At 41.3% G+C, this 17,657-nt stretch overlaps 1 protein-coding gene across 2 annotated transcripts in view; it reads right to left on the minus strand.

Moving 5' to 3' along the window:
- The window catches only part of wdr75 (WD repeat domain 75), a 20,214-nt gene continuing 2,557 nt past the window's right edge, over positions 1–17,657 (minus strand). The window contains exons 2-20 of one of the 2 annotated variants that reach the window (XM_046360113.1): positions 16,228–16,357; positions 15,422–15,487; positions 13,850–13,949; positions 13,534–13,655; positions 13,275–13,345; positions 12,844–12,960; positions 11,231–11,319; positions 9,632–9,790; positions 7,999–8,174; positions 7,560–7,735; positions 7,195–7,346; positions 6,837–7,011; positions 5,722–5,816; positions 5,476–5,571; positions 5,095–5,264; positions 4,768–4,827; positions 4,509–4,643; positions 4,109–4,200; positions 1–432 (exon numbers count right to left, since the gene is read on the minus strand). In XM_046360113.1, coding sequence (XP_046216069.1) covers positions 207–432; positions 4,109–4,200; positions 4,509–4,643; positions 4,768–4,827; positions 5,095–5,264; positions 5,476–5,571; positions 5,722–5,816; positions 6,837–7,011; positions 7,195–7,346; positions 7,560–7,735; positions 7,999–8,174; positions 9,632–9,790; positions 11,231–11,319; positions 12,844–12,960; positions 13,275–13,345; positions 13,534–13,655; positions 13,850–13,949; positions 15,422–15,487; positions 16,228–16,357 — 2,407 coding nt within the window. In that variant the 3' untranslated portion in view covers positions 1–206. Of the gene's footprint in view, positions 433–4,108; positions 4,201–4,508; positions 4,644–4,767; positions 4,828–5,094; positions 5,265–5,475; positions 5,572–5,721; positions 5,817–6,836; positions 7,015–7,194; positions 7,347–7,559; positions 7,736–7,998; positions 8,175–9,631; positions 9,791–11,230; positions 11,320–12,843; positions 12,961–13,274; positions 13,346–13,533; positions 13,656–13,849; positions 13,950–15,421; positions 15,488–16,227; positions 16,358–17,657 lie in introns of both variants that reach the window. The other variant, XM_046360104.1, reaches the window with a different exon arrangement.

Here is a 17,657-nt window from a genome sequence, read left to right on the forward strand (position 1 = left end):
TTTGAAATTGAAATATTTTATTACATCAAAAATACAGCCATAGGAAAACTATGACTGGGTAAAGTGTGTGTGTGTGTGTGTGTGTGTGTGTGTGTGTGTGTGTGTGTGTGTGTGTGTGTGTGTGTGTGTGTGTGTGTGTGTGTGTGTGTGTGTGTGTGTGTGTGTGTGTGTGTGTGTGTGTGTGTGTGTGTGTGTGTGGTAAAAGGTTAACATTCCAGGACGCTACTGAGCCAGCTGTGGTCAAAATGTTTCACTCTTCTCAGTTCCCGCTCCTGGGCTTTCGTGAGAGCTGGTGCCCCCAACTCCTCACCTGGGCCCCATGCTGCCGACCCCCCCAGATCCTGCCTGGCGTCTCGGAGCTCTGCTTCCCCTTCAGAGTCCTCTTCCTCTTCCTCACTCTCCATTTCCTCTTCTACAGGTTCCTTTTCCTCGCTTCAGCAATTATAAAACAACAAAACACTTGTATAAGGGAGTTGAAAGTCCCGGTCGTGAGGCCAACTAAGCAACTATTCCTAACAGTCAGCATAAAATGAAACTTTCCATAGCATTGTCAAGTTATCTGCTGAACCGAGGTGTATCAGCCCGTTTTCATGTCAAATAGTCAAGTAGCCATGTAACCTTATGTTTACGATAATTTAAAAACAACCACCTGGGGGAAACCAAGAACTAGCCCGAATAGAAATCATGGGACATTATTTTGGATCTTTTCAGTCAGCATTTGAAAAGTTCTGACGGCATATTGTTGGTTTGAAAAGAAAATAAAAGATTAACGAGAGGCTGATAGTGTTTTCAGCCTCGCTGCCAAGACTGGAGCCATCTCTCTGATCTCCCAGGCCTTTGGCAGAGTGACCCTGAGCAATGTCAACACATACATCATGCCAAGTCGGAGTGCTGCAGACAACAACCATCCAAATAATGACTTTGAAGTATGCACATGCCTCTTCATGTCATTTTTCAGTCCACATCGACCTCTCAATGAAAGCAGACAGTTAACACTTCACAACCTTCCAAAGGAAGTCAATGGCAGTGTCCGAATACCGATACTTGCTTTCTAAATGGTAGACAGTTTTCAATTTCAAGTTTAATAGTATGTGACATTTCGAAAAATCAACTATACTTTAAATGCCCGGATGGCATACTAATTTCGGCTTTGACAACAGCTGATCAATAAAATATGGGGAGGTGCTACAGAAGTGAACAAATAGCGGGAAACAATGAACATCAAGTATGATCTAAATGCTAGGATGTTATACTAATTTCAGATCTAGTAGAATTTGATGCAGACTTTTCTACAATGCATTGGAAGAGGTGGGCTGCGAGTGACAGGCCCTAGTTCTCTTCAAGTAGCCAAACTACAAAACTAGGCTACTTAAAATGGGAAGATGACAAAAGTTTCTGCGGTGGAGTAAAAAAAAAAAGTAGGCTAAGTAGTTTTAGTTCTCCTAAAAATTTGTATTGCATCGTAGGCAACATATTTGAAAACAGAAGTATTTTTATTTCACCCACAGTGAATCTATTTTCTCACTGAAAAGTCTGTTCTCTTGGCCTTCGTCAGAGCTTTTAAACTAAATACTAAACCATCTTGATTTCTGAATGTGTCGATACTGCATTACTGATGGCATGTTACTCAGGCCTTTTGATTTGAACATATGTATTGTTGAAGTTTTGTAGGCTACCTATTTAACTAATGGATCAAGCCTGAGCAGTCATTCTGATCTCGTTCCCAATGATCAGTGGTTTAGTTTATTACGTTGCTGTCCAGCAGTTCTGAATTTGCGATGCACCTGACCGTCCATGTTTTTCTGTGCAATAGCATTTTGATTTGAACATCTGAAAAGTTTGTGTACTAGGCTATTTGATTTAATTTATATTACACCGTTAAAAAGTTGAGTCACTTAGAAATATCCTTGTTTTTGAAAGAAAGGCAAATTTTTTTGTCCATTAAAATAACATGAAATTGAACAGAAATATAGTGTAGACATTGTTATAGTTGTAAATTACTATTGTAGCTGGAAACGGCTGATTTTATGTAATGTCTACATATGCATTATCAGCAACCATCACTCCTGTGTTTCAAATGGCATGTTGTGTTAGCTAATCCAAGTTTATCATTTTAAAAAGGATAATTGATCATTATAAAACCATTTTGCAATTATGTAAGCACAGCTGAAAACTGTTCTGATTAAAGAAGCAATAAAACTGGCCTTCTTTAGAGTAGTTGAGTATCTGGAGCATCAGAATTTGTGGGTTCGATTACAGGCTCAAAATGGCTAGAAACAAAGACCTTTTTTCTGAAACTCGTCAGTCTATTCTTGTTCTGAGAAATGAAGGCTATTCCATGCAAGAAATTGCCAAGAAACTGAAGCTCTCATACAACGCTGTGTACTACTCCCTTCACAGAACAGTGCAAACAGGCTCTAACCAGAATAGAAAGAGGAGTGGGAGGCCCCGGTGTACAACTGAGCAAGAGGACAAGTACATTAGAGTGTCTAGTTTGAGAAACCGATGCCTCACAAGTCCTCAACTGGCAGCTTCATTAAATAGTACCCGCAAAACACCAGTCTCAATGTCAAAAGTGAAGAGGCGACTCTGGGATGCTGGCCTTCTAGGCAGAGTTGCAAAGAAAAAGCCATATCTCAGACTGGCCAATACAAAGAAAAGATTGAGATGGGCAAAAGAACAGACACTGGACAGAGGAAGAGTATTATTATTATTTTTTACAAAGTGTTATGGACAGACAAATCTAAGTTTGAGATGTTCGGATCACAAAGAAGAACATTTGTGAGATACGGAAAAAGATGACAATGCTGGAGGAGTGCTTGACGCCATCTGTCAAGCATGATGGAGGCAATGTGATGGTCTGGAGATGCTTTGGTGGTGGTAAAGTGGGAGATTTGTACAGGGTAAAAGGTATCTTAAAGGCTATCACTCCATTTTGGAGTGGTCAGCACAGTCACCGGATCTCAACCCTATTGAGCTGTTGTGGGAGTAGCTTGACCGTATGGTACGCAAGAAGTGCCCATCAAGCCAATCCAACTTGTGGTAGGTTCTTTAGGAAGCATGGGATGAAATCTCTTCAGATCACCTCAACAAATTGACAACTAGAATGCCAATTACAGCAAGGCTGTAATTGCTGCAAATGGAGGGTTCTTTGACAAAAACAAATTTTGAAGGACACAATAATTGAATTAAAAATCATTATTTATAACCTTATCAACATCTTGACTATATTTCCTATTCATTTTGCAACTAATTTCATGGAAAACAAGGACATTTCTAAGTGACCCCAAACTTTTGAACGGTCGTGTATGTTACAGCACTTTGGTTTCGCTAATAAATATGTTGAAATGGAATCAAAATAATATTTTTCTGTCTTCAGTCCTAGGATAGATCTAATTATAAGCAGCCTGAGTAGGCCTATAACGCAATTCCTATACTATTCAGAGTTTAGATAAATTAATCAAGTTGGAAATTAGCTATTTTCATGCTGGTTAATGCGATGCATGTCTGTCCCACCCCACCTACTCAGCCAATCAGGAGCCGCTACTGTGTTGCACCTGGGGCATACTTTTTACTAACCGGTACGTGTTAAATAGTATGTGGTGAAGAGCAAATGGTGCAGTCTGTAGTACACTAGTATGGGTATTCGGACACGGCCAGTGTGTAGTGGCCTGCACAACTCCAGTTCTTGAACCGGATGCGCTGGATTCAATTCTGGCCTTGTAGTTGGGATTAAGACAAACCAGGTGGTCAAATTTCATTTGATGTGGCTTCCTCGCCTTGTCTCCATCTGCACTGATGTGTCAGAGCAAGACTGGTGAAAGAGTCCGCTAGGGTGCAAGGCCATCATCACAATACTGCTTTGACCTTATTCGTTTTCAGGCCAATATAGCTTAACCTATTTATTGTGATTCATGTCAATTGTAATGTATAATTTAATAAAATATCAGAATTCAGACCTCAATAGTAGAGGCATAGACAAGAGGGTGGACAAAATCTATATGTGGTCCTGAGTCGGAAGCCACGACCACTACACCAGACTGGCACCATGTCTTTTTTTCATTTTCTTGTCTGGGACAATTAAGTAACTACTAGTTACTGGACTCACCTGGCAGAAGAGCTGGAGATGAGCAGGGAGCGTACGAACATAGAGCAGAGGAACGAGGCTGAAGGCAGGACGTGGGCTGGGGTGTATAGCAGCTGAGGGGGAGAGAGGAATGAGTTATGAGGAGCTCCTGATGCTTATTTCACCCCCCCCCCCCTTAAATTTCCAATACAATCTAGAAATATTTGTAGACCAATTTTGTCTTAGCTAGCATCTAAAGGGAACTCAGTATATTTAGTAGTTCACAACATGGAAGTATACAAGTATTTGGCATATGTACTATTTAAGCTAAACATGAACTTTGAGGGCCAACACTACAGAACGTAGAAACACTAGCTTATTTACAAGTCCGCAAATAAATGGTCAGTGGCCCTTGCATGAATGCGCGTGCGCACATACACACCTCCTTGATGGCAATGGAACCCTGTGGTAGCTGAATCCTTTCTGCCATGGGATTGGTCAGCGATTCTTGCTGCTGCCTGTGTTTCCCTAGCAACAGATAGAACGGCGTCACGGCAACACTGTCGTCCACCATGAGCTGAAAAACACCCCAAAAACAAATACAGTCAGGACTTCAATAGAGAATGCTATAGATGTAATCTATTCCTGTAACACTTTGGCAACATGTTTCGCAACTGCTTTGTAACAAAGTGAGATTGTACCCGTTTACTAGACGCCAACAGTCTGTCCTCCTCAGTCTTAGTGCTAAACGTCATCAAATCCTACAATGGAGAGAGGATGTCAGACAGAACTCTGTGGTTAGTTACCTGCCAGTGGAATAAGAAGTAAAACCCACACATGCGCCATCACCTCAGATGAACAGATTCTTTACTTTTAATGTAATTTAGTAGTTTGGGGGATCTTGTATTCAAGGTTTGAATTGGAACAGAACATGTGGCGTGTCCAGTCCTTTAACCTATTAGGGGTGACAAAGGAAAGGAGACGAGGAAGCCATGAGTCTGGAGACAGTCTGTGTATTATATATTCACCATGTGTTGGGTGAAGAAGTAGAGCTGGGATCTGTTGAGCCACTGAGCGTGCTCCTCGCAGCTCTCCAGCATCTGGTCGCGTGGGGCAAAAACGGCACGCTGTACCTTGCCCGTGCACAAGGCCTTCTGGGAGTAGATGGGCCGCGGCTCGCCGGGCTTGAACACAAACACTGGTGGGAGGAGAGGGCATTGATGAGTGAAGCCCATATTAGCTATGTTATGTTTAGTTGGTGTTGCCATACCACACAGCCCAAGGACCCAAAGTTTAGCTAGTTGCACACATGTAACATGGCAGGTTCCCCTCTAAACATGGCAGGTTTCCCTCATCTAAATGAGCAAAGACAAAGAGTCCAGTTGGAGCTAGAACCAGGAAGCACTCACAGTCGGAGCAGCCAGACTGACTGCAGAAGGCAGCCATGTTCTCAGACAGTGGGTCAGCCTGGAGCAGGCTCACATCCACGGGGGTACTCCACTCCACTGATTGAGAGAAGGGAAGAAAGAGAAACGAAAGTAGGAAAACAAACGTCAGGTCTATGGATTGAACAGATTTTATTTTAGGTTGTGGTCATGTTGCTAATAGGACAATTGCACATATAGGCCCACGCACGTCAGAGACGTCTGTCTTACTTGAGCAGGTGAGGAGGTTCCAGCAACAGAGTTGGTTCTTGGTGCTGGTCCCCAACAGGTACTTGGAACAGCTTAACCTTCCAAAACAAAGGTCCCTGGTGGATCATAAAAAGTCTCATTTTTCAAACCCATTCACTATTCATGACCATACCACAACCCACTCACAGGATTAGTGTCAAGGACCTTTTCCACACCAGAGCTACAACAACAAATACAGTCATTTGAAATCATTTCTGTTCAGAGCACAAGCAGACCTCAGAGAAAATCTATAGGAGGCGGTTACACAAGGGGGTGTGGGCAGCTGGAATAACAGTGCGGAGGCCCAGTGCTCGACTTCCAAAGCCATTTCTGTACCAGCAAGTGTCTACATTACTCAGAGCACATATGAGGCAGAGCTAGCCCTATACATTACATCCTCATTTAGGTGGAGGAAGTAAAGGGATGAAGAGTGATGTATAGTTGCCTCTTGGGACCATTGTGAATAACAGCACTAAAACCAGGGCATGCAAATGGAAGTAAAAAGGAATACATTTAAATTGGGAATCGTAAATGACACAGCACTGCAACAGTTAACATTGATCACGAGATCATAGGCAGCAGCTAGGCAGCTCTGGCATGCAATTGAGTAAGACTCAACACCAAATACTAGTTTTCTGCACCCGGTGACCTAAGGAAGGGGGGAGTTGACTTGGCAAATATTGTTGTAGAGGCTCCCTCAATGTTGCGGAGCAGGTTCTGTCTCCCAAATTGATGTGGCTGGCCAATATCACTTGTTTTTTTTGTATGTTCCCGATCTGTTGCCATAAAGTACACTCGCTTTGTGCCAGTGAAGTTAAATATTACAGACTTATCTACCACAGAGGGTTTTACACACAAGTAAAAAATGTCAAGTATGAATCTAAGTTCATATTAGGAGTCATGGCTGCTAGTTTAAAAAGCCATCTTGTTTGTTGATAGACAGCCATATCTGCGAACATACACTTTTTTTGTTAGGAAAGTTGTTGAAATGTCTGCTCGTTTGAATGGTCATGCATGTTTGTGTATACTTGTATAAGTGTGTGAAGTTGTTTTAAGTGTGTCTGTCTGTTTATAGGTGTGTGCGAGTGAGCTCTAACCTGATGGCCCCTGGGGGCTGGGACAGGGTGGTAAGCAGCTCCCAGGAAGCGCTCCATACAGTCACCACTTCCTGGAAACCGACAGCCAATAGGGAGCCGTCGGCCGAGAAGCAGCAGCAGCCAGGCTTAAGGTGGTGGTACCCGCCCACAAAGTCACATGACCAGGAGGCTCCCTCTGCTGGTAGTCAGCGGCATAGAGAGAAGGGAAATGCAGAGGAAAATATTAGAGCGTCAATGTGATTTAGCTCATCATCAATACCTTGATTAGCCAAATCATGTGTCAGTGAACAATAACTAGCAGGTCTCCAGGACCAAAATGGAAGGCCCTCAGGCTCAGTGATAGAAAATAACCATTTACCCTTGGTGTCCGAGTGGTCTGCCAGAAGCCAGGCTTTGAAGTGGCCGTCGAAGCTGATGGTCACCAGCATGGTGGTCTCTGGTGAGGGGCTGAAGCACATGGCTGTAATCTGGTCCTCGTGGGGGGCTGTGACTGTAGTGTTCAGCATAAAACTATAGAGGGGGGAGGAGGAAGGGTGGAGATTGGACGAAAGATGGAAACCACGTGTATATATAGTGTATGCTTAAGTATGTGGACACCCTTTCAAATTAGTGGATTTGGCCATTTCAGCCACACCCGTTGCTGACAGGTGTATACAATCGAGATATGAAGACATGTACAACAACATGGAACCAGGCTGGCTATGGTGTGCAAACAAATAGTACCTCTGAGTTTGCTCATCGTACGCCCACAGCTTCAAATTGATTTCTAACTCAGAGCCTTTTTGCGTCCTCTCCTCCACCGTAGCAAGCCAGTCGCCTCGGGTGTCGAACGCCGCCTTTACCACTTCAAACTGGTCCAGACCCTCTTCGTGGATGTACTCCTGCTGTACTATGTCCAACTGAAGGTAGAAGAGAAATAGTCAATCCATTTTCATCAGCTTGATTGGTCAAGAAGAGTTCATTCAGTTATCAAACAGTTCATGACAAAAGAGCAAAGCCAGACCTCCAAGACTCAGGCCATCCATTCTAGTCATTCTATGTCTAATAGTCACATGACATCAAAGTTCAAGAACCCTTCCTCGGTAGCTCCCTGGGCCAAGTTAACAAGGACAGTGTTTGGTGTTCTTCATTGTCAGCTCCAGGCAATAAAAACTGTGCTTACATTGTAGAGCAGCTTGTCGCGATGGAGAGAGTAGAACTGCAAGTGGCCTGGTTTCCCGTTGAGCACCAAGGCTTTACTACGCGGGTCAATCGTCAGGTCTGTCCGCACACCCTCACCCTTGACCAGCCCCTGGATAATGGCCGACACTTTAACAAAGCTCTGGATGATAGTGATTTCTTGACGGGGAAAATAGGGAGAAAAAATATGGATCAGGCCTACAGATTAAACTCCGTGACAACGTCCAAAGGCCCTTAGTTGTTTGACACAACATACAGTGGGGTCCAAAATGATTGGATCCCTTGATAAAGATTAGCAAAAAAATAGAAAAATAAATAATACAAATACTGAGCTATATTGTATGCGCAATTTTTTGTTGTTGAAATTATATTATTTAATACTAACACAATTGCTCATAGAAAGATTTTGTTTAACAAGTAATTTATTATTTTTTATTTATTATTCTTTACCCCAGCACTCTCCCCTGGTGAAGACAACGAGACAGATTTGTTCAAAAACACATTGGGAGGGATCTTAGACCAATCTGCCATTCAGAATCCTTCCAGATCCTCAATGTTTTGTCTGCTCTTATAAACTTCCCTTTGTGAATTCAAACCACAGGTTTTCAATGAGGTTCTGTCTGCCAATGGCCATCTCAGTCTGGAGACTGAGATGGCCATTGCAAAATGTTGATTTTGTGGTCAAGTAACCATTTCTTTGTGGATTTTGGGATGTGCTCTTGTGGTTGTCTTGCTGAAAGATCCAGGTGTGGCCAAGTTTCAGCCCTCTGGACAAAATGTTCTGGTACTTGGTAAAGTTCATGATGCTGTTTGACCTTAACTCATTTGATACCAGAAAATCCTCCAGTGAAAAAGCTGAAATTCTGATGATTCACCACCATATTTTACAGTAGGTATGTGGTTCTTCTCTGATTATGCATCTTTCTTTCAATGCAAAACCCACCAGAGGTGTGCGTGGCCAAAGAGCTCTATTTTCATGTCATCTGACCATAGCACTGGTTCCAAATCCAAGTACCAATGCCGTTTACAATGTGTTCTTCTCATAAAACGTTTTAGAAAAAGTCTGGGTCGTTATCCTTGCAAGGGGAATATTGAACAGGGGATCCAATCATTTTGACCCCTATCTTTGAGATGTATTTATTTATTACTTGTTAAACAAAATCTTTCTCTGAGCAATTGTATTAGTATAAAATAAAAACAAATGGTGCATACAATATAGCTCAGAATTACTTTGGAACACAAGCATTTTGCTACACCCGCAATAATACGTTTTCGTGTGACCAATACAACACAATTCAATTTCATTTATTTGTTTATATACAGTATTTTTTTGCTCATCTTTATCAAATGTTGGACCCCACTGTACATGGTGATATCAGCACCAGCCATTGCTAAGATAAAATACTATATGCTACTTGGGAATCTGCTGTCCCTTTTCAAGTGTGAGACTGAGGACCCTGAACAGTTTTAAGCATCTTTCCTTAAAGTAATCACTGAAATCCGCTACATAGCAGTTACCAATCCAGTCATGTCAGATCAGTGATTACTTCAAGGGAGGGAGGCAAGATGGAGGAACGAACCATGAAATTATTGTAACAGGTTGCAACAGTCCTTACTGTTGTCAGAGTGGGAGGTGCAGAACAATGAACCGTCAGGTGACACGGCAATGTGTGTGATTGCGCCGCCCAGGCGCGGCAGGAAGTCCTTCTGGTTCTCTTGTGTGTAATGCCACTGGACCAGCACCGATTCTATCCCCCCGCTTAGCAGGTTGGTGCCTACAGAAACGAAGCGGAGACAAAGGCCATCACGCCCCTGGTCAGAATGCTTCCATCATGAACCAGGAAAACAGTTGGCATAGAGCAGGGGTGGCATTAGCTTTTAGAAATGTGCATTTTCACAACACAGACAATCAGAAAATCAGAGTTTCAAACCATTTCACCTGCATTTTATATTGAAAGTCAACTGTGTTTATTTGCCTAAATAGAATGATTAGCGGCATGCAACTATAGTTTCTCTTCACATTAATGCAACACATTCTGCAAAAAATAGCTGGGTTTTCATCAGATAACAGAAGTGCCAAATTATTTGGCCAAGTAAATTAGCTTAGAATGAAAAAAGCAAGGTATTTTTTCCAAAAACAATTTATTGCCATCAGATTTCTCATGTTTATCATAGAAAGAATGTAGCCAGCTAAATGTCCTAATGTTTTTCTTGAAGTTCATCGAGGATCATTTTGATAAAGAAGGACTGAGAAGCTCAGTTCTGGTGACTTTTATAAAAAGGACATTTTACTCCAAAATGAAAGAAAATAAAGTTATGCTGACAACATCTAAAATATAATTTCCACTTTCAGAAATGAGCCCAATAACATATTGGTAAAAATGTTTAAATCATTTTGACATATTGGACCAAGCATGGTCTATCAGATGTCCCATTAGCAATAAGCATTATCACCTGTAGCCCAATTGATGCAGCATAATGGCTATAACATTGACATAGGCTGAAGCATGGGGTTTGTCCATCTGCATTTACCCCATCCTGATTGTTGTTGTTATTCATAATTAATATTTTATTATAAATAATTGTTCACTTTCAGGCATTTCTATTACAAAGTACATCATTGCCCTTTAAGATGCCATTGTCCACTGCATCTGTAAAACGATGTCACTCGTGCCACCGGAGTAAAGAAATAAAAAGGTAGCAATTGAATAAAAAAAATTTAACCAAAAGGTCAAATATGCTTTCATAATACATTTATCAAAACGGCTTTGCATTAACCATTTATGTGAACTGATTCCTTGTTACAACACATGTTTCCCTCCCCATGGCTCTTGCAACTTGAATGCGCCTCAAGAGGAATATTTATCTTAAAGAACACATGGCAAGCCGACTAGGTAAATAGGTAAAACTATTCTGATTTTGTTTTAATAAGATTACATGGCAAAAATAATAGCACTGGAAAGTTGCATCCCGACCCGAGTGACAAAGTAGAGGCTTTGAATGACTTATTATAGCCTATTTAATTCCCTTCATCTGGACAATCAGTGTCAGTTCAGTGCACACAGCTTAACAGAGAAAATAAAATAATAAAATAAAATATTTGGCAATATATTTCATATAACAGACATGCTTCTCTACACGATAAATGTAGTGTGATCAAAGATGATTTGTATAGGTATAATTCAAAAGTTATAGGGTCAGGGGTTATAGGTTACCTTCAGGGGTGAATTGCAGTGTGTTGACTGCCCCGTGGTGCCAGTGTAGGGTGGAGTATGTGTACTCCTTCTTCTGGTTGAAGTTTCTCCTATGAAGACAGAGAAAGAACATTGATTGAGTGATGCCAATCCAGTGTTTCCCCTAAATTTGGTCTTAACTTCTTATGGCTGGGGGGTAGTATTGAGTGATAAGTTGCCGAAAGTAAAACGGCCTGCTCCTCAGTCTCAGTTGCTAATATATGCATATTATTATTGATATTGGATAGAAAACTCTAAAGTTTCTAAAACTGTTTGAATGACGTCTGAGTATAACAGAACTCACATGGCAGGCAAAATCAAAACAGGAAGTGAGAAATCTGAGCTTTGTATGTATTCACCAGAGTCCCCAATGAAATTCCCTTGAGATATTAATGATGTTGCACTGCCTAGGGGTTCCACTAGATGTCAAACATCTATAGAAATTTGAATGAGACTTCTACAGTGTTGTGGGAGTGAATGAGTACAGAATCTATCAGGTGTCTAGCAGTCAGCCATTTTCTGATCACACTTATTCATGGTATCCACTTGCGATTCCATTGCTCATGAAGACACAAAGGAATACTCCGGTTGGAACTGTATTGAAGCTATATGTTAAAAACATCCTAAGGATTGATTCTGTACTTAGTTTGAAATATTTCTTTGACCTGTAATATAACTTTGAAGTTTTTGTCCAATGTAACACTGACCAGAAGGAGCGTTTGGATATGTATACCAAACGCACTAACAAAATAAGGTATTTGGACATAAATAACGGACATTATCGAACAAAACAAACATTTATTGTGGACCTGGGGTTCCTGAAGTGCTTTCTGTTGTAGATCATCAAAGGTAAGGGAATATTTATCATGTAATTTCTTGTTTATGTTGACCCCATCATTGCGGCTATTGTGACTTTTACTTCTGAGCGCCGTTTCAGATTATTGCATGGGTTTCTTTTTCCGTAAAGTTTTTTTGAAATCTGATACAGCGGTTGCATTAAGGACAGGTATATCTATAATTCCATGTGTATAACTTGTATTATCATCTACATTTATGATGAGTATTTCTGTTGAATGATGTGGCTATGCAAAATCACTGGATGTTTTTGGAACTAGTGAATGTAACCCGCCAATGTAAACTCATATTTTGATAAATATGAACTTTATCAAACAAAACATACATGTATTGTGTAACATGATGTCCTATGAGTGTCATCTGAAGATGATCAAAGCTTAGTGATTAATTGTATCTCTATTTGTGGTTTTTGTGACTCTGGGTGGAAAATCTTTTGCTGTAAAAATGGCTGTATTTTTCTGTGGCTATGTGGTGACCTAACATCGTTTGTGGTGCTTTTGCTGTAAAGCATATTTGAAATCGGACACTGTGGTGGGATTAACAACAAGATCAGCTTTAAAATGGTATGAGATATGAGTTTCAGGAATTTTATACATGAGATTTTTGATGTTTTGAAATTGGCGCCCTGCACTTTCACTGGCAGTTGTCATATCGATCCCGTTAACGGGATTGCAGCCATAAGAAGTTTTAAGTGAGGCCATGTATGGTCATGGCCGCAATGTTCTTCCGGCATCACTCACCACAGGCGAATTTTGCCGTCCTCGTGACCTGTGGCGATACAGTCCTCTTTAGGGTGGCACGAGACACAGGTGAAGGCATTCTTAGCCCCTTTCTTATTCCCCGACTTGAGGAAAAACCTGTGAGGCACAGAAACAGACAATACAGTTGAATGAGTGCTATGACTGTTGATGACCAATGTTTAGTTGGGCAATGTCAAATCCCCATAAAATACTGTAAAGAGGGGGTTGCTCAAAACAATCGAGAGGGCTGGCTGGCTGAACTCCCCCACTCCTGACCACAGACAAGCAGAAAGGCCACTCATCCAACAGACAGGACTGCCGTTCATCGTGTTTGGACTTGTATTGCACAAACACTAGCCAGAAAGACATTAACATTCATGCTTACAGTCCTTGAAGGGGACAGCCTCCTGACAGAAAAGAATGTTGTTTACCTGTAAGACTTCTGCTTCTTGAAGAAAAACACCTCAAGCTGTAAACCTTTGACGGCAGCAATGTATTCACCCTGTTAGATTGGAGGAATAAACAAGCTTTTCACGAAGAGCTGGCGTCCATATTGGAGGTGGTAATAAAAAACTCAAACCTCTCGCTTAACAATACAATGGCAAACTATGACAAGTGACCCAAGAGTAAGTTGTTTGCTGCCAGAGACTTGTTTGCTACTGAAGTTCCAGGTAGGCCTACTACACGTACCTTTCTGCCAAAGGAGGCAGCCCCAGAGGGGCTGACATCACACAGGACGGCCGAGAGCTCTCGCGCCTCCACTTCCTGGTCCCCACTTAAGGGCAGATGAACAGCCACCAGCTGGAACAGCTCTAAACACACACACACACACACACACACACACCACATCAGAGATCACCCTCCTCCACATTCTGCACTATTATGTTGACCAATTACAAAATAAATCACTTGTGACTTGAAAGAACACTGACTGACTGCAAAAAGGTCCTATATAGGCATTTAAGGACAATTGATGTGCAAATGCCAACCTCTGATTTGTACTTACCAGAGCTTTTGTCATTTGCCATTGGGACGACGACAAACACAACTCCTCCATGATTTTCAGAGACGTATATGGAGTAGATGGGGTACCCAATAATGAAGGTCTGAAAAGTATTATAGTAAAGTGATTTATAAATACAGAACCAATCAAAAGTTGACAAACCTACTCATTCCGGGGTTTCTTTAATTGTACTATTTTCTACATTGTAGAAAAATGGTGAAGATATCAAAACTAGGAAATAAACACATTGAATCTTGTAGTAAACAAGTGTTAAATTCAAATATGTTTTTATATTTGATTCTTCAAAGTAGCCACCCTTTGCCATGACAGCTTTGGCATTCTCTCAAACATTCTAGTCAACTGGAATGCATTTAAAATTACAGGTGTGCCTTGTTAAAAGTTGATTTGTGGAATGTCTTCCCTTCTTAATGTGTTTGACCCAATCAGTTGTGTTGTAACATGGTAGGGGTGGTATACAGATATTGGCCCTATTTGGTAAAAGACCAAGTCCATATTATGACAAGAACAGCTCAAATAAGCAAAGAGTTCAACGTCAAACGACAGTCCGTCATTACTTTAAAGACATGAAGGTCAGTCAATCTAGAAAATTAAGAACTTTGAACGTTTCTTCAAGTGCAGTCGCAAAAACCATCAATTGCCACGATGAAACTGGCTCTCATGAGGACGGCCACAGGAAAGGAAGACCAAGAGTTACCTCTGCTGCAGAGGATAAGTTCATTAGTTACCAGCTTCAGAAATCACAGCCCAAATAAATGCTTCAGAGTTCAAGCAACAGACACGTCAACATCAACTGTTCATCGGAGACTGCGTAAATCAGGCCTTCATGGTCAAATTTCTGCAAAGAAACCACTACTGAAGGACACTAATAAGAAGATACTTTATTGGGCAAAGAAATGCGAGCAATACACATTAGACTGGTGGAAATCTGTCCTTTGGTCTGGAGTCCAAATCGGAGATTTTTGGTTCCACCCGCCTTGTCTTTGTGAGACTAAGAGTACGTGAACAGATGATCTCCGTATGTGTGGTTCTCATCGTGAATCATGGAGGTGTGATGTGTGGGGGTGCTTTGCTGATGACACGGTCTGTGATTTATTTAGAATTCAAGGCACACTTAACCAGCATGGCTACCACAGCATACTGCAACTATACACCATCCCATCTGATTTGCGCTTAGTGGGACTATCATTTATTTTTCAACAGGACAATGACGCAACACACATCCAGGCTGTGTAAGGGCTATTTGATGGAGTGCTGCATCAGATGACCTGACCTCCACAATCACCCGAGCTCAACCCAATTGAGATGTTTTGGGATGAATTACACCTTTCCAGGGGAAGCTGGTTGAGAGAATGCCAAGTCTGTGCAAAGCCGTCACCAAGGCAGCTTATTGGTTATTACGTGATTCCATGTGTGTTATTTCATAGTTTTGATATCTTTACTCTTATTTTTCAAAGTAGAAAGTAGTGAAAATGAAGAAAAACCCTTGAACGAGTAAGTGTGCTTTGACGAGTACTGTACATAAAGCAAAAAAGAGTGCAAAGAGTGCGGCTGTACCTTGATGAGGATGCCATCTGTGAAGTCCCACAATCGGACAGTGCCATCTGCTGAGCACGAGTATACCTGCAGGAGAGTGCAACAATGTCACGTCTACACACAAAACACTGCAATGAACAAACATTCGTCAGCGACACCAAACCATAGGAGCAACAACAAACCATTCTTTCGACAAACATGCTGATTGCAGACACGTATGTAGCTACTGTATTTATAGCTACCAGATATCTGATAACTATGTCTCCATACTGGGCGTTACAGGAAAGCCCTATACAAGATGTCGCCATACATTTTTTAACTTAACTATTCTTGGTGATACTTTCTTTGTTCTCGATTCGGTCAAAAAAGTATCTTAGAAGTGTGTGTGTCAGTTGCAAGTCATTCTACAAAAACAAAGAAAGATATTAAATCTAAGGTTTGCCCCAAGTGAGGTGTTCTCTTGCCATTTTAGCTGCCAGACATCTTGCATTTTCCAACATCTTTGCAAGAACTGTAGAAGTAGATGAGTGTCACACTGTGCAGCCAAAACAAAGATCTACACACATGCTAGAGGGACTTCTCACTCTATAAAAAAACAAGATTACATTGCAAAAATAGTAGCACTGCTTTTGCCATGCGTTTTCGCTGTTTTTTTTTGTAGAACCACCTGCAACTGGACAGACATTAAAAGATACTTAATTCTTGAGTCAGTGAAAAAAAGTGTTGCCAAGGAAGGCTAGTTAAAGTATATGACTTTCCTGTAACGCCAAGTATGGAAAGTTCACACATATCAGGCACACAAACTGGTAGCTACTGTATTTACAAACCTGCAGGTGGTTTGAAGGGTTGCGGACAATGCCTGACACCAGGTCTGTGTGTCCCTGCAAATCATGGACGCATTCCTCGGAGCTGGAACTGTACACTTTCACTGACTCCCCCGAGGCACACAAGAGGAACCTGGTGAAAAGGACCGGAAAGACATCAGTTTACAGACTACGGTTATTCCCGATTCAACGTAGACACCCGACTGTTTATGATTAGCTAACTAGCTAGCTAAATACCAAAAACAGGTCTAGCTAGCTTACGATACCGGTTAGGTGCTTTTAGCAACTCAGGTGTATTTACATACAATTGTAGCAACGCTAGTGTATTGGGTTCCACAAAAACAGAAATACAATTCTGGGAAGCCAGAAGTTAAAAACAGTTCCATTTCAACCTACTATGGCCATGGCGGGTTGGTCATTATGACGGGAGGGAATTTGAGACACATTATCTAAAAGATAGTATTATTAAACAGACTTTCCAAACGTGGGTCTGTTGTAGACCCACTTGCTCTCTGCTCATGTGCAGGACTTTTATTTTGACGTGTGCCATATGTAGACAAAAAGGGATAACTTCTGGGGGACTTTTATTTTGACATGAGGTAAGCAGAGAGGAAGTGGGTCCCTTAAGTGTTTTCAAACGTGGGCCCTTTCAGACAATTTTTGTTAACTCAGTGAGGTTAGCTTAATTTTTGTGCAGTGTGAACACTCCAAGGGAATCCAGACCCCTCAAAAGAGCCCCGAAGCGAACCAAAACAATCTCAAGAGGTGGTCTAAGTTCGAGTCGCTTGAAGTCTGTGTTCGGTTCCCTTTTTTAGAGCAATGTGAACCCAAATCACGCCATGTTCGCTTGTCATTATTCCCGCACCATACACTAGACTACTGCAATACAGTTTCCCCTTCCATAACCTCAAACATTGGTGCCACAAAAGAGATAAGATGATGTTCAGGTTCACGGAAAAAACAAGTGCTGTTTTTGGACACTGGCTAGAGATTGTCAAGGATGCACAAACAAGGATGCATGGATGCACATACAAAACTAAATACTTATATTTGCATGTATGTAAGCTAAGAGCTTCATAAGCAATTTATTCGATTGTGGGGTTTGAATAGTGTAAGATGACAACATTACATTTACATTTAAGTCATTTAGCAGACGCTCTTATCCAGAGCGACTTACTTGGTAAATCTTAAAGGGGCAGTAGCCTTCATCGGGTCTACAATTTTCAATTACATTATGTAATCTAGTTATCCTTTTGCCATTTATTCTGTTACCAATATTATTATCTTCAGATTATAATTATGTCTCATACTTTAACAACATGCAAATGTATTAGCTTCCAAAATGTGATTAGGTATATCTAGCTGTCCGAAAATACATTCTGATAAAATGTCTCGTCCTGCACTTTGTAAAAACCCAGACTGTGGGCCAGCCA

This window comes from Oncorhynchus gorbuscha, linkage group LG01 (assembly GCF_021184085.1).
Source record: "Oncorhynchus gorbuscha isolate QuinsamMale2020 ecotype Even-year linkage group LG01, OgorEven_v1.0, whole genome shotgun sequence".
Lineage (NCBI taxonomy): Eukaryota > Metazoa > Chordata > Actinopteri > Salmoniformes > Salmonidae > Oncorhynchus > Oncorhynchus gorbuscha.